Here is a 22,635-nt window from a genome sequence, read left to right on the forward strand (position 1 = left end):
ATTCAATTTTCTCTAGATTTTTCTGTCCAGTCTTTTATTTTTACTCTCTGTGTGTCTCTCTGCTTCAAATGTTTCTTGCAAACAACATACTATAGGATTCTGTTTTTTAATCCACTCTGCTATCTACTTTCCTTTGATGGGAGAATTTATCCATTCTCATTTACAGTTGATCATTAACAGAACATTTTCTTCTATTCTATTTTCCTCTTTTTTATACTCTGCCCCCTTCACCATTTCTCTCCTTATTCTCAATGTGCCCTCCCTCCCTCATATCAGTCCCTTCCTTTTCTTGACCCTTTTCCTTCTATTTCCCTATACCCAATTTACTTTATATTACTCTCTCTTTGAACCAGATCCAATGAGAGTAAGGTTCAAATGAGGCTAAATCACCTCCCTTTTTCCCCTGGACTGTAATAAGCTTTTGGTATCTTGTCATATTATTTACTTCATTCTGTTTTTCCCTTCCCTCTTCTCTCAGTTCAATTCTTTTTCACTTCTTAATTTTTTTATACCATCCCTTCAAAGTCAACTGATATCTGCACTCTCTGTCTTTGTATATTTCTTCTAACTGCCCTAATAAGAGATACAATTCTTAAGAGTTACAAGTGTCATATTCCTGCATAGGGATGTAAATCTTATTGAATAATGTCATTTTTTTCTTGTTTCCTTTTTATGTTTCTTTTTTGTATCTTGTATTTGACAATTGAATTTAAATTAAATTTGTTTTTCAGTCTGGTCTTTTCATGAGTAATGCTCAAAAGTCCCCTATTTCATTTAATGTCCATTTCTTTTTCTCTTTCTCCTTCTCCTCCCTCCTTCCCCCCTCCAATCTTCCCCCTCTCCCCCCCCCCCAAATGATTATGCTCCGTTTTGCTGGGTAATTGATCCTTGGTTATAATCTAAGCTCTTCTGCCTTATGGAATACTTCAATCCCTGTGATTCTTCAGTGTAAAAACTGCTAAATCCTGTATATTCTTCAATGTGCCTCTGCAGTAGTCAAATTCATTCTGGCTACTTGTAGTATTTCCTCCTTGACATGAGAGTTCCAGAATTTCACTATAATATTCTTGGGAGTTTTCATTTTGGAATCTCTTTCAGGAGGTGATGGATTCTTTCATTGACAATTTTATCCTATGGTTCTAGGATATTAGAGCAGTTTTCCTTGATAATTTCTTAAAAGATTCTATCCAGGATCAGGTAGACCAATACTTCTTAAATTATTTCTACTATATCTGTTTTCCAAGTCAGCTATTTTTTCAAAGACATATTTTATATTTTCTTCTATTTTTCATACTTTTGATATTGTTTGATTGATTCATGATATATCATAGAGTCATTAGTTTCCACTTGCCCAGTTCTAACATTTAAGGAATTATTTTATTTAATTAAGCTTTTATAATTCCTTTTTCATTTTTCCAATTCTAACTTTAGAGTTATTTTCTTCAAATAATTTTTGTGCTTCCTTTACCAAACTATTGACTGCTTTTTTTCCATGATGCTTTTGTATAAATTTTCAATTCTTTTACCAATTTTTTCTACTCATTTTTAAAAATCCTTTTATTGAGTTCTTCTAGGAAGATTTTTTGATCTTTAGACCAATTCATATTTCTGTTTGAGTCTTCAGTGTTTTGACATTGTTATATTCTTTTGAGTTTGTGTTCTGATCTTTCTTGCGGCCACTGCAGCTTTCTATGGTCAGGGGATTTTTGTTTGTTTTACTTATTTGCCAACCTAGTTTGTTGTAATGGACTGAAACTGAGCAGATGCACTGAGATACAAGCACTTAAGGCTAATTAGCAATTGGACACTACTCTATTAGTATATTATATGCTTGGAGAAAGAATGGCCCTGCCCACTATGCTGCAGGCTTGATCTGTTGTATAGGATACTGGGTGAAGGATTTGGGGGGTGGAGTGAGAAAAGTCAGAGTGACTCCTGGCAGATTCCTGTTGCAATTCCTCTCACTTCTTATTGCCATTCCGTTCACATCCAAGAATAAAGATCAAGACCTTTTGCTGATCCTGACTCCAGCTGATTCTAAAGTATTCAGGGTGCTAATACAGGCTTCACAGTTTGTGACTTCTAAAATTGAAATCTACTACTAGGGCACAGAAAGTACTGTTCAAGTTTCTTGTGCTTGGACTCTGAGGCGGGTGGCTCACCTGTTGCACTGTGGTTGCAGTACATAGTTGGTCAGCTCTGCTGTTGGCCTGCTGAGTCAAATCACAGGGCCTCAGTTACTGATCTGTGCTGGGACAGGGGGTCTTCTTTTGACTTGCCCAGACACCACCTACACTAGGTCCGAATATGGTTTTATTGCATCCTTTTGTGGAGTTTTTCAGTCTAGAGTTTATTTTGATAAATAGGGAAAAGTAGGGAGAGCTCAGGAAGCTTCCTGCCTTTTCTCTATTAGAATTGTTTCCTAAATAATTTATTGAATACTGAGTTACTGAGTTCTATTGTTTCTGTTTTCCCTTTGACTTGATTTCTGTGTGTTTCTCTTTCAGACTGGCATACTGAGTTTGGAATTGCAACATCATTCATAAGTCCAAATCAGATAATCACAGCAAATTTAACCTGTCCCATTTTTCTGAACTTGGATGGTTCACTCCTCCATAGGTAGTCTGGTAATACTCTACTCCTGAGAGCTGTATTAAATATGTATTAAATAACTGTATTAAAGTTAATTCAGATACAAATGCTTGGCCTTAGTCCTATAGCAATTTAGATTTCCCAAATTCAAGGTACCAGTCTCAGGCTCCTCCAGTAAGTAGGGATTATGGGTATGTACAACAATGCCAGGCATTTCTTCTCTTTTTTAAAACTATTATCTAACAGTTATGATGACTGCTGCTTTATAACATAGCTTGAATTTTAAAAGTGTCATTCTCACTTTATTTTTATCTTTTTTTTCATTTTTTTGTTTCTCCAAATAAATATTAATATTACTTTAGAGTACTGATACTCTATGAAATATGCTTTTGACAGTTTCATTGATATAAAAATTGTAATTCAACTATGGTAATAGTGTCATTTTATTACACTGGCAAGGCCCAGCAAATAACATTAACTATTCTTCTACCTATTTAAACTGGTTTTTATTTCTTTAAGGAGTGCTTTGCCATTAAGTCTATTCAAGTATTTCTTTTCTTGGTAGCTGTATCCCCAAAAATGCATTTTGTAGTTATTCTGAATAGTATTTTTCTTTTATTGCATCTTGAGTCATTATTATGGAATTTATCTTTAAAAACTTGATTGTGATAAGCTTTAATATCTTAAAGCTTCATCTTGTTTTTAAGGACACTTTGAAAAGAAATGTTGAGTATTTTTATGGGTTTATTTTATCATCTGGAACTTTGCCAAATTATTAATTGTTTCAATTAATTATTTTTTTTCTAAAATTTTTTTTCTAAGAATTTTCTAAGAAAACATGTCAGCAAATAGAAATTTACATTTTCATCTTTACGCCTTTAATTTATTCCTTTCTTACTGTTTGCATTTCTTAAATTGCATCTAATAACAGAAGAAAGAAGATTTACTAGGAATCCTCTAATATATGTCTATTGTATATGTTGCTTATTTTTGGTATATTTTTCATGATATTAAAAAAAAGTTTTTATAAATGAGTTATATATTGTCAAAAGTCTCTATCCCTTGACATAATTGTGAAGTTTGGATTATTTTTATTTTTAATATGATTATGATGATTGTCTTCTTAATGTTGAATCATTTTTTATATCCCTAGTTTAAATCTAATTCAGTCACAATGAATGATTTTTTGGAAATGTAGAAGTTTGTTTGACAGGATTTTATTTAAAATTTTAAACTGATATTCACTAATATACTGATAGGTAGTTCTTTAGAAATTAGTTTATACATATCTCTTAATATTAATTGTGTACTCTTTTTATGAAATCACTTGTTGTCTTGTATTATTCTGGCTCTAATCTCCTTTATGTCATGCATAAAGTGACTTCCTTTCATTTATTCCGTATGATAAAATCTAATTAGAATGCTTTTGTTTTGTAGAAAGCTTGTTGAGGGCTGAAATTGTTTTTCTTTGTATCCTCAGTATGTAGTACAGTGCCTGACAAATGTTGTATGTTTAAAAATTATTGTTACTGGAATGATTTTGTTGTTCTTGTGTGTTCTTTAGTGGTTTCAGTCTTTATATGCCCATGCTAATCCTCACGCTTTGAACGGATTCCCCACTTATATTTTCACCACTGAAATCCCTTTCTTTAAGTTCCATTTCAGGCTCCAACTTCTCCATGAAGTCACCCTTATTTCTTTACCTTTTCTGAAATGAAGATGAATATCCATGTTTTAAATAAAACTTTGATTGGACTTCGGTGTTGCATTTATCACTTTTCTCCTTTCTCTTACGATTATCTATCTATATCTATCTATCTATATCTATATCTATCTATCTATATCTATATGTTCTTCCCTTAACATTAGATAATAAGATTCTTGGAAGAAGAGATTTTGTTATGTTTCTCTTTGTATACCCAATACCTAGTAGGCACATAATATAGTTTAATGAATTAAACTGAATTATTACTCACATATTTTAATATTGTTGTTCATGTATTTTTCTCATCTTCTTGACTAGAGAACAAATTAATGCAACTGAATTCAGTTCAACAAGCATTAATTTAATCATATAGTGTGTTTCAGACATTGTGTCATAAACAAAATATGAGCATTAAAACAGTGGGTCATTTGCATCAGAATATTAATAATACTAGGGGGAACTCCACCCTATTGTACAGATTGTGTAAGGAGAATTTATGGAAAATACAGGCAAAGAAGTCAGAGTATTGGTGATTCATTTTTTATCACTAGAGAAAATACCCATACTGATGAAATCATGAATCTATTCAAGTACTATCATTTTAAATATCAAATAAATTTTCTCCATTCTAAATTTAAGGAATAGATATAGAGATGATATTGACAGAAACAAGACAAAACTCCAAAAGAGAAAGGAATAAAAGAACTCTCCAGGTATTGTTATTAATAAATAGCTGAGTTTGAAAGTGACCTTGCTTTGAAATGTTACTGGAAATATTCATTTATTTTCATTAAAATAGGTAAATCATTTGCATTCTTAGTGAAATACTAAAATAACTTAATAAGAAATTTGTTCTTTTCACTAGTAAGGAATCAGATACTAAATTAACTTCCTTAGAAGGATTAAGGTAAAATATTTAGGCCACTCTTTTAATGTATTGCTTTACATTTATTTAATAACTATTTCACTGTTAGATACTAAGCATTTCCCTTAAGAAAACTACCACATATTAAAATCTGGGCTTTAAGTACTGTAACAAATTATGCAAAGGGTGAGTTACTACTCTGTATGCAAAACAATGACTACAATGTAAAGTACTATTTTATGAAAATGCCAACACTTTAAACTCAGAGTACATTCTAAATCTCATTAAAGCAATGTTCTGTAGGGTTCCTCAGAATTTGTTACTTTGGCTTTAAAAATCCCTAGCAATAGATTTCTTTGTATTTTTTTTTTTTAGATGAGTTGGAAAGTAATCTAGCACTCTGGTAGAAAAGTTCTGCTTGCAATATAAATATATTTATGATTAATTCTTTTCCCATTGAATTAGGAGTTCCAAAGAATATTTTAAACTAAGACTATGGTTTGGTAGCCCTAAAAGACCGAGTTGATAATTTTTGTTTAGTAACAAGAAAAATCCATGTTAGACTGGAAAGACATTGCAATGTTTTCTTTATTTGTGAACATGTGCAGTTTTCCCCATGCAAACAAAAATTAAGAAATAAGAGCAATGAAGTTGCTTTTAAACTTAGCACCTTTTGTCTAGTTGTGCTTATTTGTATCTTACATGGATAATGGTGACATGTGATGGTTTTTTAAACTAGAAATTACAAAAATTAAATGAATTATTAAATTAAATTCACAATGCTTAAAATTTTATTAAATATATTTACTTAAAGCTATTATTCTAAAAGTTTCTTTAGAAAAATAAAATCTGGCATTAAGAGATGCTCCCAATAATTGGCTTTGTAAAACAAGTCAACAAGCATTTATTAAGCACATATGTGTTCAAAATTATACTAAGTGCTAGAAAACAAAGAAAAACAAACAAAAAAATTATCCTTGCCTTCAAGGAGTTCATATTCTAAGGCAAAATACAAACTACATACATATAAGATATCTCCAAGACAAATTAGAGGAAATTTCAGAGAGAAGATACAAGCAGTGATGAGGCAAAGGGAAAGTGTAGGATTTGAACTGATTCTTTATAGAAGCCAGTGAATTCAGGAGACAAGAGTGAAAAAAAAAAATCATTTCAGGCCTGCAATGATGGCCAGTGAAAAGGTCCAGTGGAAGAAATATTACATGAGACGAACAGCAAGAAGCCAATATCCTTTGAATTAATACATATAATGTAGTAAAGCAAAGGATAGCTAGATAGTGTAGTAGATGGAATGCTGGGCTGGGGTCGGGAGGATCTGAGTTCAAATATGACCTGACATGGAATGCAGGGCTGGTTCAATATTAGGAAAACTATCAATATAATTGGCCATATTAATAACCAAATTAACAAAAACCATATGATCATCTCAATAGATGCAGAAAAAGCATTTGACAAAATCCAACATCCATTCCTATTAAAAACACTTGAGAGTACAGGAATAAATGGACTTTTCCTTAAAATAATCAGCAGCATCTATTTAAAACCATCAGTAAGCATCATATGTAATGGAGACAAACTGCAACAATTCCCAATAAGATCTGGAGTAAAAAACAAGGTTGCCCACTATCACCGTTACTATTTAATATTGTATTAGAAACGCTAGCTTTAGCAATAAGAGCTGAGAAAGAGATTAAAGGAATAAGAATAGGCAATGAGGAAACCAAATTATCACTCTTTGCCGACGACATGATGGTATATTTATAGAACCCCAGAGATTCTACTAAAAACTTATTAGAAATAATCCACAACTTTAGCAAAGTTGCTGGTTATAAAATAAACCCACATAAGTCATCAGCATTCTTATATATCACTAACAAAATCCAACAGTCAGAGTTACAAAGAGAAATTCCATTTAAAGTAACTACTGATAATATAAAATATTTAGGAATCTGTCTGCTAAGGGAAAATCAGAAACTTTATGAGCAAAATTACAGACCACTTTTCACACAAATTAAGTCTGATCTAACCAATTGGAAAAATATTAAATGCTCTTGGATAGGGCGAGCAAATATAATAAAGATGATAATATTACCTAAACTGATCTATTTATTTAGCGCTATACCAATCAGACTCCCAAAAACTATTTTAATGACCTAGAAAAAATAACAACAAAATTCATATGGAAAAACAAAAGGTCAAGAATTTCAAGGGAATTAATGAAAAAAAAATCAAATGATGGTGGCTTAGCTGTACCAGATCTAAAATTATATTATAGAGCAGCAGTTACCAAAACTATTTGGTATTGGCTAAGGAATAGATTAGTTGATCAGTGGAATAGATTAGGTTCAAGGGATAAAACAGTCAACAAATATAGCAACCTAGTCTTTGACAAACCCAAAGATCCCAGCTTTTGGGATAAGAACTTACTGTTTGATAAAAATTGCTGGGAAAATTGGAAACTAATATGGCAGAAACTAGGCACTGATCCACACTTAACACTCTACACCAAGATAAGGTCAAAATGGGTTCATGACCTAGGCATAAAGAATGAAATTATTAATAAATTAGAGGAACACAGGATAGTTTACCTCTCAGACCTGTGGAAGGGGAAGGTCTTTATGACCAAAGCAGAACTAGAGATCATTACTGATCACAAAATAGAAAATTTCGATTATACCAAACTGAAAAGTTTTTGTACAAACAAAACTAATGCAGACAAGATTAGAAGGGAAGCAATAAACTGGGAAAATATTTTTACAGTCAAAGGTTCTGATAAAGGCCTCATTTCCAAAATATATAGAGAATTAACTCTAATTTATAAAAAATCAAGCCATTCTCCAATTGAAAAATGGTCAAAGGATATGAACAGACAATTCTCAGATGAAGAAATTGAAACTATTTCTAGTCATATGAAAAGATGCTCCAAGTCATTATTAATCAGAGAAATGCAAATTAAGATAACTCTAAGATACCACCACACATCTGTCAGATTGGCTAAGATGACAGGAAAAAATAATGATGATTGTTGGAGGGGATGTGGGAAAACTGGGACACTGATGCATTGTTGGTGGAGTTGTGAACGAATCCAACCATTTTGGAGAGTAGTTTGGAACTATGCTCAAAAAGTTATCAAACTGTGCATACCCTTTGATCCAGCAGTGTTACTACTGGGATTATATCCCAAAGAGATTATAAAGAAGGGAAAGGGACCTGTATGTGCACGAATGTTTGTGGCAGCCCTTTTTGTAGTGGCTAGAAACTGGAAACTGAATGGATGTCCATCAGTTGGAGAATGGCTGAATAAATTGTGGTATATGAAAATTATGGAATATTACTGTTCTGTAAGAAATGACCAACAGGATGATTTCAGAAAGGCCTGGAGAGACTTACACGAACTGATGCTGAGTGAAATGAGCAGGACCAGGAGATCATTATATACTTCAACAACAATACTATATGATGACCAGTTCTGATGGACCTGGCCATCCTCAGCAACGAGATCAACCAAATCATTTCTAATGGAGCAGTAATGAACTGAACTAGCTATACCCAGAAAAAGAACTGGGAGATGACTAAAAACCATTACATTGAATTCCCAATCCCTATATTTTTGCCCACCTGCATTTTTGATTTCCTTCACAGGCTAATTGTACAATATTTCAGAGTCTGATTCTTTTTGTACAGCAAAATAACGTTTTGGTCATGTATACTTATTGTGTATCTAATTTATATTTTAATGTATTTAACATCTACTAGTCATCCTGCCATCTGGGGAGGGGGTGGGGGGTAAGAGGTGAAAAATTGGAACAAGAGGTTTGGCAATTCTTAATGCTGTAAAGTTACTCATGCATATAACCTGTAAATAAAAGGCTATTAAATAAAACAAAAGAAAACAAAACAAATATGACCTGACATTTACTAGCTGTGTGATCCTGGGCAAGTCATTTAACCCTATTTACCTCAGTTTCCTGATCTGTAAAATGAACTGGACAAGGAAATGGCAAACCATTCCAGTATCTATTCCAAGAAAACCCAAAATGGGGTCATGAAAAGTTAGACACAACTGAAAGGACAACTGAACAACAATAAGAAGGATTTTGGGGAAATAAAACCTAAAAGGTATAAGGAAAAGATAAATTCTAGTGAAATGAATTAGAGAGGTATGGTAGAGGTGGTCCTGTTGTGCCATAGTTCCTTTTTATTGTCCTGATTCAGTTTCCCTAATTGTCCTGACTCAGTTTCCCTAAATTATTCTGCCCCAGTTCCTAATTGTTCTGTTCAATCCTGCAACATCATCCCTCCCTCTTAATCATGATGATCCAGATGAGAAAGACTTTCTATCTTAGGCATCATCAGAATGTTGGGTGCCTCTCCCATTCTGTAATCTCAATTTATCATCCCCTTTCCTCCACCCTGTGAGAATCGGATTGATAGTCTTGTTCCCACTCTCTATGCATTGACTCCATCCTTGCCTTGGTCTACAGTCTATCCCTGTAGCTGAGCCATATGTATATATGTCATTGAGAACTCACGCTGCTGCTGGATTCTTGGAGATGATAGTCTTATTCAGCCCTGGGACCAAACCATGGATCCATTTGTTCCTAGTAAATCTCACCCTTTCAAATAAATTATTAAATACTCTCTAATCTCTATCTTGCCTCAGTTTCTCCGACATTACATTTTGAAGGCTTCCCACTGAGATATTAGAAAATGAGAGCAGGATTAAGAGATTAGAAATCTTCGGGTCTCAGCCTTGGGCCTGGGGTGGTTGAGGATCTGGGTTCTTGGCTTGGAGAGGCTAGCCCTCTGAATTTGTCCAAGATTTCTGGGAAAGAGAGCAGTTTTCAGCCGTAATCATGCTTGATGCCTGATTCCTGATGGTGAACACTCTGTTTTGGCCACTGGAGAGTAAGTCTGGATGTTTTAGGACATAATCTGATATGTTTACCTGTTCTGTCTGTCTGTGCTAGCATCTGGATTCTCAGAATAATAGCATGCCAATAGACATTAAATTCTGAGAAGGATATCATTCTAAGATACTGGATGATCGCCTCTGGTTTGTGTGTCTTTTAAAACACATCTGGTTTGAACTGATTCTGAGTGCTTTTTTGGGAACTCTGGTTATATGTGTTAAATGTTTTGTTTAATGTTATAACTGCACAGTCTATGTCTGTGTTCTGTAGTCTCTGTGACTGTTAAAGAGCTCTGCTAAAGGTTTAAGAACAATGATTAACAGTTGGTTATTTCAATGTTGCAGCCATGCTTAATATAAAATTTGCTTGTGATTTTAAACTTTTTAACAAAATGTTGCAAAACTATATATGACTGAAACTCAGGCAGGAGAAAACATTTGATTAGGAATTTTAGGGTGATTCTGAAATTGTGGGAAATAATTTTGCTGTTGCCTTTGCATGTTAGATTTGTTCTGAGTATTCTTTTGGGCATTTTTAAAATTGTAGGAAATAATTTTACTATTGCCTATGCAAGCTAGATTTGGTTATCTTTGAGTATAAGATCTTAAGAACAATGGCTTATTAAAGAGACATTCTGTTAACTTTTCTGAAAGGGGTCATGTGTCTCTAATTAGGTAAAGTATGTTACCTTCTGAAACTTTGGTAATTACTTTGGGTAATTTGTTAACACTATAAGTTATGCTTTAAATCCAGCTCTGCTGGACATGTGGGTTTTATGGAGTCATTTAGCTATCCACTATATTGTGAATCTTAATAGTTTTGAAGGCGATTTAGGAGAGACTAGAAGGAAAATTTGCATATGGAAAAAGGTTGGATGGGGCAGGGAGAAAAGAGATCTTTTGTCTTCAAAGTGAAGATTAAACTCACTGCCACTGTTCTCTGCTACTTTAGCAATGGAGCATCTAGTTAGAAAGATTGGAAAAGATAGAGATAAGTTTTTAATGGAAGGATTTCTGTAGGGGGAAAATTGAGTGGGAAACAGGAGGGAATCTTTTGTCCGGGGGTACAGTTTAGCTTGCCTTCCTTCCCCCCTGCCTTTTGGGAGGTAGAGTGGGGGGAAAGGCAGCCACATGGAATTCTCTCCCTCTCCCCACTAAGTGTATTCCAGTAGTTTTTTTTTTTTTTTTAATCAAATTGTAGCCACCTGGAGGAGCAAACTATGAATATGTTTCTTTTGATACATAATGATTTCCTTGTTTAAGGAATATCGTCATAAATGTGATCCATAATTTGGTAGGGCTTTTTCTAAAAGTTTAATTGATATTTTTAAGAATCTTTCAGATTCTCTTATGTGTTATTAGGATATTCTGTATAAGTTTTAACTGAGTGTATTATGTCATCCTAAAGGTTATTTAAAGGGTTTCTGAAAATGATAGTTTTTTTTTTTCTTTGTCCTTTTGAAAATGTTTCTGTTATGGAGAATATGCAATATGGGATATTTGTGTCTATGTATTGGGTATTTTAAAGCAAAATGATTTGTATGTATAATGTTCACTTATGAAACTGCCCAAGTACATATGAAAAAAGTGAACTTACTGTGACAAATTCTTACTGTTATAAATATAAAGTTTTGGTAAATACCTATTTGGAATTTATCTGAAATTCTGATAAATGGGATTTGTTATTGGAGTTAAAATTTCTTGGGCTTATAGTTAACATTATTTGGGAATTTTAAAGCTCCATTGGGACAATTACCTGGAGCAAAATTGGGTTAAAATGGCTGTTTATCCTGTATGAGCTTAGGGATCAGTTTTGATTGTTTATATTGTTATAGTCATGTCCCTGCATTTTTTCCTCCTATGACTGATTTCTATAATCAGAGCAATGGTCAATTGAAACTGTTAATGCAATTCAATTATGTCATACCTCGCAGTTTCCCATCTGGTTATATATAATCATTATATCCTAAAAACTTGGGCAAATAAATATTTAGTCTGGTCATCTGTCTGTTACTGGATATTGTGTCTATGATATTGAAGTGGTTTTTTTTTTTTTTAAGTTTCTAAATAATTAGAGGACAATTAACAGTGGACTGTGAGACCTGCTGTTTTTTGTTTTTGTTTTTGTTTTTTTTTTTTATTGAGACTATAGCTATAGACAAATAGACTATAGCTATTGAGACTATAGACAGCCTTTTGCCTGTGAGACTCATCTCTTCACATAGGAAGCTGCTGGCCAATCTATTTTGGTCTCCCCACATCTTGTAGCAGTCCTTGTGAACCAGTCTTTCTCTCTCAGACTGTTCTAACCTTTAGTTGTTAGATTTGTGTGCATGGTTTTTCTTTCTTTCTTTCTTTTTTTTTGTTGTTGTTGTTCTAGATTTTGGTCAAGTTACAGATACTGACTTGCTTCTGGGACCTAGATCAGCTTTGATTGTCAGCATGCCATACCACACCCATCCCCCTCCCTGGATTGAGCATCTCTGCCCATCTTCAGCAGGAAGCAGTTTTTGAATGAGACCATGGACCCGGCTCCTAGTGTACTTTGGACTAATATGGGGAATTTGGGAATGGTTGATGAATAGCTGATTGGGTCATCTATTACTATGTGTTTAAGATTTGGGATGGAAATTTTAAAAATTGTACAACTTTTGCTATTATGTTTGAGGGATTTTTAGGAAGCCCTACTGTACTAGTCTGTTATGTATAGGAATTTTGATTTACTCTTGGAATTTATATGTGGGATGGTTATTTGATAATTCCTTTCCATGAGAAAAAAAGGGAGGAAGAGATAGGAAATTGGGGAAACTGGTGAATTTTTCTTAAAATACCTGAAAGAATGGGAATCCCTAACTCCTATTCACTTTGCCTTAGGCATTTCTGCCCCAGCCCCTATCTCACTGGTTCAGATTGAAGTGGAAATCCTTTAAATAGTCCCTTTCACGTTCATTCCTTGCTTAAATTTACTAGACTATGATTTGCTGGTTATCTTTTAACTTTGAAATCCTTTATTCTGTTGGAATTGCCCTGGCAAAAGTTTTGGGGATTATTTTTTAGAAACAACCAGAAATCAGACACCCATCTTGGGACTGGCATTCTCTCTGATCTGTTTCTCTACTCCTGTAACCCAGTTCCTTAATTAATATTTTAGCATACTCAGAGGACCTTGCAGTTTGGTAAAAGGCCTCTAAAAGTTAGGGTTTGCCTGACTTGGTCTAACTGTGCATAATCTGCTCAGAAATCTGGATCTTAGTAGCAGCTCCTGTTTTATTGAGGGGGACAGGTGGAACTACTCCAGGCCCCACTTTCCCCCCTTTTGGAGTCCCTGACAGTGTTGGGTGCCCTCTTAGGATGGGCAGCAGGACTGTCTTAAACATTGCTACTCCCTATATAAGCAGGGGCTGAGTTAAGGGCACAAATGATTGCAGACCATCTAACTCACAGTGAACTGTCCATCTCAAACTGGATTCTCTGGCTGAGATGGTACCTTAACTGCAGAGGACTTGACATGCTTGCAACAGGGAGCCTTTGTTTTGCTGATTAACTCTGGGATTATCAGGGAGAGACTTGTCTTTGCCATAAGTCGTTGTATTTTTCTAATTTTATTTTGGTTTCACATAGGGTTGGTCAAAATTATGGTGCTAGACCTTCCAGGTATCTAGAGGAAGGTGATTCAATGATTTCAATATTCAGAAGAGAAATAGTGTGGAATGTTGTGCCACAGTTCCCTTTTACTGTCCTGATTCGGTTTCCCTAAATTGTTCTGTCACAGTTCCTAATTGTTCTGTTCAATCCTGCAACAGCATTCCTCCTTCCTAATCATGATGATCCAGATAAGGAGAAAGACTTTCTATCCTAGACATCATCAGAATGTTGGATTCCTCTCCCCATTCTGTAATCCCAATTTATCAGAGGTACCCATACCTCCCTCCCACCCTGTCAGAACCAGATTGATAGTCCTGTTCCCACTCTCTATGCTCTGACTCCACCCCTGCCTCCATCTACCCTGTAGCTAAACCACCTGCATATATGTTATTGAGAATTCACATTGCTGCTGAATTCTTTTTTTTTTTTAAACAAACCAAAAACTTTTATTTATAAGAAATCCTAGAAAAAGAAAAATAATCAACTTTGAATCAAAGTGTGAAGGAAGTTCCATTTAAAATGAATTTCTCTTCCTATTCACCGCCTACCCCCAAAGCCAACAGGTAGCTTTAGAATCTTAATGCTTAATTAGAATACTTAATACTTAATACTAAACGGGAGAATCGCCCACCTGCCCTTTTCATCACAACTCCTGAGGTAGTACAGAGATGCCCAGGTCAGAAGGCTCCTATTCCCACCTTACCTGTAGCTGTGAGGTATCTGCCAAGAACATTTCCAGTCAGGCCCCTCTACCCCACTTCTCTTGGGGGCAATTAAAATACTGCAACTTGCAATGTCTAAAAGGGTTTATCTGGGTACTAAAGCATAAATAATAATATTAATGGCATTTATGTCCAAAAGGTACCCTCCTGGTAGAAGGCAGCCTCCATTCCACCCAAACTCCTCATTGCTATTGGAAGTGCTCTAGATGATATGCAAGTTGAGAACAAGGGCAACTCGCTCAATGTGAGTAACAACAACAACAAAAAAACCCCCCCAAAACTCCAGTTTGGTCTTTTGAGGGTCACTGAATAGGGACCACTTCAGAGCAGGGCTCCTCACCAACACCACAAAACAAAGACTTCTGGGCCACAACAGGGTAGTGACCTAGCCCCAGACAGCATCAACCCAGGGGAAGAAGGGAGAATCACTACTGCCTGGTTTCCAGAGGCAGGATCTCTGGGGAAGAAGGGGAAAGCCTAATAAAGAAAATCCCACACATAACCTCAAGGAAGCCAGAGAGGAGGCTGCTGATGAATGAGAGAAAGCAGCCAGAGACCTGGCTGTGTCTAGGGCTTCTGGCAGCCAGAGAGACTTGGGGCAGCTGCACACTCAAGGAGGGATGGAGTCTTTTTTTGCCTGGTGAGGATCCCAAGGCAGTGAGGTAGTCATTCCTTCTCAAAAGGGGAAACAATCAAAAATCCCAAAAGGACTTAATGGAGAAACTAAGAGGGGTCCCCCTCCATGAGGCTCCTGGAGAAATCCCAATAAGGCCCAAAAGGGCTTGGCAGTGAAGAGCAGGTAAAAGGAAGGGTCCAGATGGAGGTCTTGAGGGCTGGGGAGTGGCTAGGGGCTTTGAGGGTATTCTTGGCCAGGGAAGGGGGTAAGTAGGGGCAGGATAGGTGTAAGAGTGCACCTGCTCATAGGATTGTGCAATACTTGAACTCGCAGGCCTGCCTCCTCTTAGTATTAGGGAGATTCTTGAGCTCCTTCTCCTCAGCTTGTATCCTATGAATTTCGCTAACCAGCTCATGGAAGGCTTGCTCCACACCTTACCCAGTCTTAGCTGATGTCTCCACAAAAGGGACCCCAAAGCTCTTGGCCACTACCTTGCCCAGTGTGGGGTCTACAATCCTGTTGGCCATGTCCACTTTGTTGGTCACCAACACCATGGGTATGTGGTTAGTGTCCTTGAGCCTCTGCAGATGGTTCCAGAAGACATTAACATTCTTAAAAGAGCTGAAGTCATTCACTGCATAGACAAAGAGGAAGCCCTCCACCCAGTGTATGAACTTGTCCCTCAGAGGGCAATACTCTTCAATGCCCGTGGTGTTGTGGATGTCCAGCTGGCACAGCTCTTCATCCACCATGGTTTGCTTATGGCGGGAATCTTCGATGGTGGGGTAATACTCTGTCAGAAATCGATTCTTAATAAGCCAAATGGTCAGTGCGCTCTTGCCCACACAACTGGGGCCCATCACCACCAATTTATGCGTCTTGGTTCTGCATTTGTCTGGATCACCTTTTTCCTTCCATCTACTGTAGTGTCCGAGTCTGATGTCCTTTCTCTCTTTAATCTTCTCGGTTTTTCCAATCTCCTTAAACTTCAGGTATACTTTTTTCATGTTGTTTTCCTGGCCTGTGCCAAGCCTCTTTGGAGGGTTTGTTCCTCAGAATTCCTAGGACAAGACTTGTTTGGCCCTTCTTTTAGGGGTACTAAGTGCACATCAATCACTTTTTATACTTGGGTCCTATCAAGGACCCAAATCAAGGAACAGGTGTTTTGAAGCTCCAGAGTCTATCTAGAGCCCTAAACTCCAGTTGTCTTTTCTTGAAAGAAAGAAAGAAAGAAAGAAAGAAAGAAAGAAAGAAAGAAAGAAAGAAAGAAGAAAAGAAAAGAAATGCCTCTTTCTTATGCCTTTTGGTTTTCTGTCACATTTATTTCACTACATTCTCCAATAAAAGCGGCACCCCACTCCTAACAAAATCAAAGGAGCCAGTCATCCGCGACTGACAGGCCATGCACCGTTCTATACTTGCAGTCCCCCAGACTTTCCAAAGAAAGAAGTTATACGTTCCATTTCCCCAGCCACAAGTAACAGTTCTAATCAGAAAAAGTTTTGTCTAATGGTCTCTCCATTGGCATTGTTGAAGTCAGGATTCATTTATTTACTTCTCTGCTTCTGTTCCTCATTCTCTGGGTCACTTCTATGGGGCTTTTACTGCCTTTTCAGAATTCCTCAAAATCCCTGTTTTTGACAGTAAAGTAATATTCCATCCCATGCTTTGACCATAATTAATGCAAACCTTTCCCCAATGATGGGTGTAATACTGAAGAAACTGAGCAAGACAGAGATTAAAGACCAATTTAATAGTTTATTAAATGGAGAGATATACTGGGACCAAGCCATGGATACATTTGATCCCAGTAAATCTCTCCCTTTCAAATAAAATATTAAAAACTCTCTAATCTCTCTATCTTGCCTCAGTTTCTCCGGCATTACAGTCCTGGGCTTAGGCTTGAAGAGTTACTGATTTTGAATGAGGAGACGAATTTGACACTGTAATTATCAATAAGTTATTTCATTTTTGTGTTTGGTTTACTCATTTAAAACTAGGAGGAAAATAATACTTGTGCTACCTACACTTCATAGGGTTGTTGTGGGGACAGTGTTTTGAAAGCATTATATAAAGTAAGTTATAGAAAGTCATTCTTGATTTTTTAAAGTAAGGTCATCAGGCTTATGCATTACGAAAATTACTTTGTGGTATGAAGGATGGATTGCAAAGAAGAGAGAATCTCACCAGGGGTCCTGACACATAGTAGGCACTTAATATTTATATTATTGGGTTGGATTAGATGTTGGCCATAGAAATGTAAAGTAAAATAAGGCATGTAAAATGTTGTAGAGATAGAATAAAGAAGACTTGAATGGAGACAGGAGTAAAATGAGAGGTTATTGAGGACTGGAGAGAGGAAACGGGAATACCAGCAGGATGAAGAGAAGGGATAACATGATAGTTTTACTCAAATGCAGAAGTAGGATTAGATTTCTTTTGCTTGGGCCCAGGTAGTAAATCTAGGTGCTATGGGTAGAAGTTGGAGAAGGTTATTTCACTTTAATATAAAGAAAAAATTTTTTAAAAATTAGAATTGTTCAAAAATAAAATGGGCTGCTCAGAAGGCAGTGATTTTCTAAACATTGAAGATCTTTAGGCAGATTGGATGATAATGTATTTGTGATGTTATAGAGAAGAATCTTGTTCATCTATGAGAGGGTTTGGATTAGATAAACCAAAGTCCTTTCTAACTGTCTGATCTGTAATTTTATCACTGGGAGAATAGTAATCTAGTGAAATGGAAAAAGTAAGAAAGAACACATCTAAGGAGGAAACAATGAGTTAAATTTTGAACATATTAAATCTCAACTCTGTAGGCAACACATTCAGATTAAGAAATCCTATAATCATTATCTTCTATATAGTGAAGTGTTCCTAAAAATAAATAATATAGAGAGATTGTTTTTCTTTAGGACTATTTAATACTAAAGGCTAATGATGATACTGCAAAATCAGAGCAGTATCTGCTACAGATTTAGACTACAGATTAAGTTGCCCTATGAAGGGGGGAGAGGAGAAAGAGAAATGAAACCGAATTTCAGAGATACTTTTTCTCACTCTGATAAAATAAAGTGCCTTAAAAGTAGGGATTATTTCATTTTTTCTTTGTATTTCCATGGTACAGCACAAGGTTTGACACATGGTAAGTAATTAATATGGGTTTGTTAATTCATTTATGGTCAAATATTAGAGAAATAATGGGGGGAAGGGATTCCCTAAAACTTTGTCATGAAGTGGAACTGGCACTAAATTAATTACATTAGAAAACTGAAAAGTCCCCATTGGTATAGTATGAGAACTATCCCTGGTCCATGACCACAGATTCACTGCTTAAAATTATGATGTGCTTCATAATAACATCATGGAAATAGAATTTTATATGGAATTGGATATTATAACAAAAATCTCAATATATTCAAAGAATTTTTATATCCAATCATCCCACTTAATATATGAATGGCATATTTTAACTTGTAATTGATAATGCTAATGAGTTCCTCTTTAAAGTTACCTTGTAGCTACTTTGCATGTGCATTGTTTATATCTTTTTACATACATATTGTCTCCCCCATTCAAATGTAAGCCATTTGGGGACAGGGATTGTTATAGAGTTTGTTTGTTTGTTTGTTTGTTTTTGTTTGTTTTTTGTTTTGTTTTTGCTTTCCTTTACAGTTAGCACATTATTATTTGACACATAGGCTAAATAAAAGCCAATTGTTTGATTGATTATGACAGAGTTCTAGTAAATCAAAATCATTCTAATAATTTTTTGAATTATAATGTAATAGTATCAATCATTGGAATATTTATTTGCAAAAACATTTTCAAGTTTTATGAGTAATATTCCAACAAAACTTAAAAAAAAAAAAAAGAATGGAAGTCCAGACTATATTAGAATTAACATACATACATACATTTCAGACAGGACTACAAATATAGTTGGACCCATAATGTTACAGGAGAAAGAGAATGAGTTACTTTGAATTTGGAAAGTTGAGCAGTGCTTTTTAAAAAAATATATTATTTCTATTTTTAATGTAATTATTATTATTATCATTTACTGATTTTACTATTTTTTTTTAACCCTTCCTCCATAAGGAACATGAACAGACAAAATAGCTGATTCTAATAGTTTTAAAATTTTTCTCTTCATTTACGGTAAGATGTCCTTTTTAAAAATTTAAACAACTTGGTTTTCGTCTTTATTCTTTTATATTTTAATAAACTTTTTAAAAAAAAAACCAAAGCTGTATTTCTTAATTCAATGGTCTTTTTGTTTTCAATTTTATTAAATCCATTCGAATCAAATGCTGCCAAGATATATCAATTTTACCTTTGTAACATAGCAGAAATATGTTTTGGCTCTGGGCATTTCCCCTGGATGTCCTGCATTCCTGAAAAGCTCTCTCTCCTTAGAGTCACATCCTGGCTTCTCTGACTGTTATCAAATTCTAGCTAAAATTCTACCTTCTACCTTGCCTTGCCTTTTGCAATCACTCTTACTTCTAGTGTCTTTGCTGACTATTTCCTTAATATCTTGTAAATATCTTGTTTGTATATATTTTTATTGTGTTGTTTTTTGCCTTTCTTTGTATCCAAATACCTATTCAGAATTTATATTCAAATGCATCTTTGTATTCCATATATATAGTTAATATGCACTTAATACTTAGTGACTAATCATTTCAGAATGTCTACTTTGTTATTTGGCAGGGGGTTTCTACATTGACTTAATCAAGTTTTTAAAATTGCATGCCAAATATGTCTTTTCTCTCTTTAGTTGATGAATGTGTTTAAAGATTTTGTTGCTATTGTCAGCTATATCTTTATTTTGTATCCGTATCTTACAAGTTTTGATATTCTGAATGATTTTAAAAGTTTGTTATTAAGGATTTGTTTTATTTTTATTTCTGGATCACTCATAATTCTTAGATGATCTTTTCCCATTTTTAAAAAAACTGTTACTCATATGTTCTTCAAATATTTTCTTTAGAGTTTTAAAAACAATTTTCCTTCTGTTCTAGCATTTTTGTGTTCTGTTGTCCTTTTTTCTTCTTTCAGAAATTTTATTGTTTTGGGCAGAATTTTGTTTTTGGTTCTAAACTCTTTTATTCTCTAAATAAGGCCTAACTACCTCCTTGAGATATACTTCCAATTTTGGTTGTACTTTCATTCATTCCGTAATTTACTGGTTACAGTGGAAGTGTTGGAATACTCTTGTTCCCCATTGTTCCTTCTAGAATCTCTATTACCATCACTCAGTATCCTCTCTGATAAATATATACTGAATAAAACTCAGCAATCAGTCAAGATTCTAGATGCTGCTATCCAGTTACTTCTAGGACATTTTCCTTCTTTCCTCAATGCATCCAGTGCCTCATGTCAAATCTTTATTTCCTTGAAATCTATCTTCAAACTAGGGAACTTCAACATGCATACTGCTATTATCTCAAACACTTTTAACTTCTCACTTCTTCATAAATTTCCTATAACACACTATCCTTCCTCAGCTACTCACAGAAATTATCCTATACTTGATCTTGTTATCAGTGGCAACTGTCACACTCCATGTTCAAAAACTCCACAATTCCTTTATTTGATTCACAGTATTTTGTCATTCTATCTTTCCTTCTGTTTTGTAATGCTTTACCTTGTTCTTTGTTCTCACTATCCAATCCTTGAATCCCCTCTGTCCTTTCCAGGTTATCAGTCCTGCATTGGCCACTTCTGTATCTTGAGCCAGTTTTTTAAAACTATCTTAAGTCTCTTGTTCTTCACCCCACTATCTAGTTTGCAGTGGCAAGCTTCAACCTTAGCTGTCTCCCACCATCTACTCTCTTTGATCTTGTGTGAGAGCTCCTTTCCAGCAAAAGCTAGAAAAAATATCATGAAACTATGCTGACTGGAGATCTCTTACTTCAACTAGGCTCTTGCTGTAGGAAGGCAATACTATTATATCTCCTTAATGAATTCACTCTCATTCACCACAGAAGATTTTCTGAATAATTTTTTCTTTTTTTATTAAAGCTTTTTATTTTCAAAACATGGATAATTTTTCAACATTGATCCTTGCAAAACCTTAGGTTCCAATTTTTTCCTCTCTTCCACCCATTCCCTCCCCTAGATGGGCAAGTAATACAACATATGTTAAACATGGCAAAAATATGCATTACATCCAATATATGCATATATACATATATATGCATATATGAGAATTACCTCACTGTACAAGAAAAAAGATCAAAAAGGGAAAAAATGAGAAAGAAAATAAAATGCAAGCAAACGACTACAAAAAGAATGGAAATGCTACATTGTGATTCACACTCAGTTCCCATTGTCCTCTCTCTGGGTGTAGATGGCTCTTTTCATCACTGGAATTGGCCTGAATCATCTCATGGTTGAAAAGAGCCACGTCCATCAGAATTGATCATCATATAATCTTGTTGCCATGTACAATGATCTCCTGTGAACCATTTTTTCTCTCTTCAAACTTCCCATGACTCTACCTTCTACCCTCTCAGCTTTGTACCCTGTATCAATGTTTTACTGGAAAAAATGAGGTCATTCATGAAAAACTCTCTTTTCTAGCATCCTCATTTTACATCACTCAGATGCCTTTCTCTTCTACCTTTGTACATCTCACATGAAGAATTTAGCCTCTTCTTGCTATAGCTCTACATGAATGACTGATACCATACAAGCATATCTTTTCTGGTATATTGCTCCTTAAAACATTCATCCTCTCTTTGGTTTTCAATCTCTTTCTGTCTACTTAACTGCTTTTCTGTGTTGCCTACACCCATATTTTCCCCATCCAAAAAAAAACCAAAAAACAAAAAAACATGTTTCATGTCTAATCTCTTTGAGAAGGCCATCTATAGTTGGTATCTCTCTTGAATTGTGCTAATTTTCTGTAGTCTGTCTGGCTTTCAACTTCATCATTCAACTGAAATTTATCTCTCCAAAGTTAAAAATTAGTCTTAATTGCCTAAACTAATGGCCTTTACCCCCAACTTTTCTCTAGCTTTTGACTTTTCTTGCTGCTCTTTTATCTTTAGTTTTTTGTGAAACTGCTCTTGTCTGGGTTCCCTTCTCCTTGTCTGCTCCTTCTTAGTTTCTTTTTTGCTGGATCTTCCTCGAGGTAATACCTTTTAACTATTGGGAACTCCTAGGTGTGATCCCGCTTCTTTTCTTCCTCTATAATAATTTACTTGAATCTTATAAGGTCCCACAAATTTAATTATCATCTCTATGATGCTCAGATCTACTGATCAAGCCTTAACTTTTCTCCTAATTGCCAATCTTATATCTCCAATTGTCTATTAGACATCTTGAATTTAATATCTCACATTCAGCATGTATAGAACTGAACCCAATTTCTACTCAGCAGTCCAAATGATCTTTCCAAAGTACAGGTCTATTACCATATTATCCTTCTTTCCCTCATTCAATAAAGTCCAGTGTCTTCCTATCACCTCCAGAACCAAATATAAAATCATGTTTGGCTTTTAAAGTCCTTCATAACCTGGTATCTTTCTATTTTTGCAGTTTTCTTAC

At 35.0% G+C, this 22,635-nt stretch overlaps 2 protein-coding genes across 6 annotated transcripts in view; both read right to left on the reverse strand.

The window, feature by feature from the left end:
• The window catches only part of GPATCH2 (G-patch domain containing 2), a 436,123-nt gene that overhangs the window by 94,147 nt on the left and 319,341 nt on the right, over positions 1 to 22,635 (reverse strand). The window lies entirely within an intron of this gene.
• LOC116419114 (GTPase NRas-like) lies at positions 14,243 to 16,817 on the reverse strand. Its single transcript, XM_031937383.1, is given in 1 exon segment — positions 14,243 to 16,817. A coding segment is annotated over 1 exon segment (705 nt). The 5' UTR covers positions 16,083 to 16,817; the 3' UTR covers positions 14,243 to 15,377.

Source organism: Sarcophilus harrisii, chromosome 4, assembly GCF_902635505.1.
Source record: "Sarcophilus harrisii chromosome 4, mSarHar1.11, whole genome shotgun sequence".
NCBI classification, from domain to species: domain Eukaryota; kingdom Metazoa; phylum Chordata; class Mammalia; order Dasyuromorphia; family Dasyuridae; genus Sarcophilus; species Sarcophilus harrisii.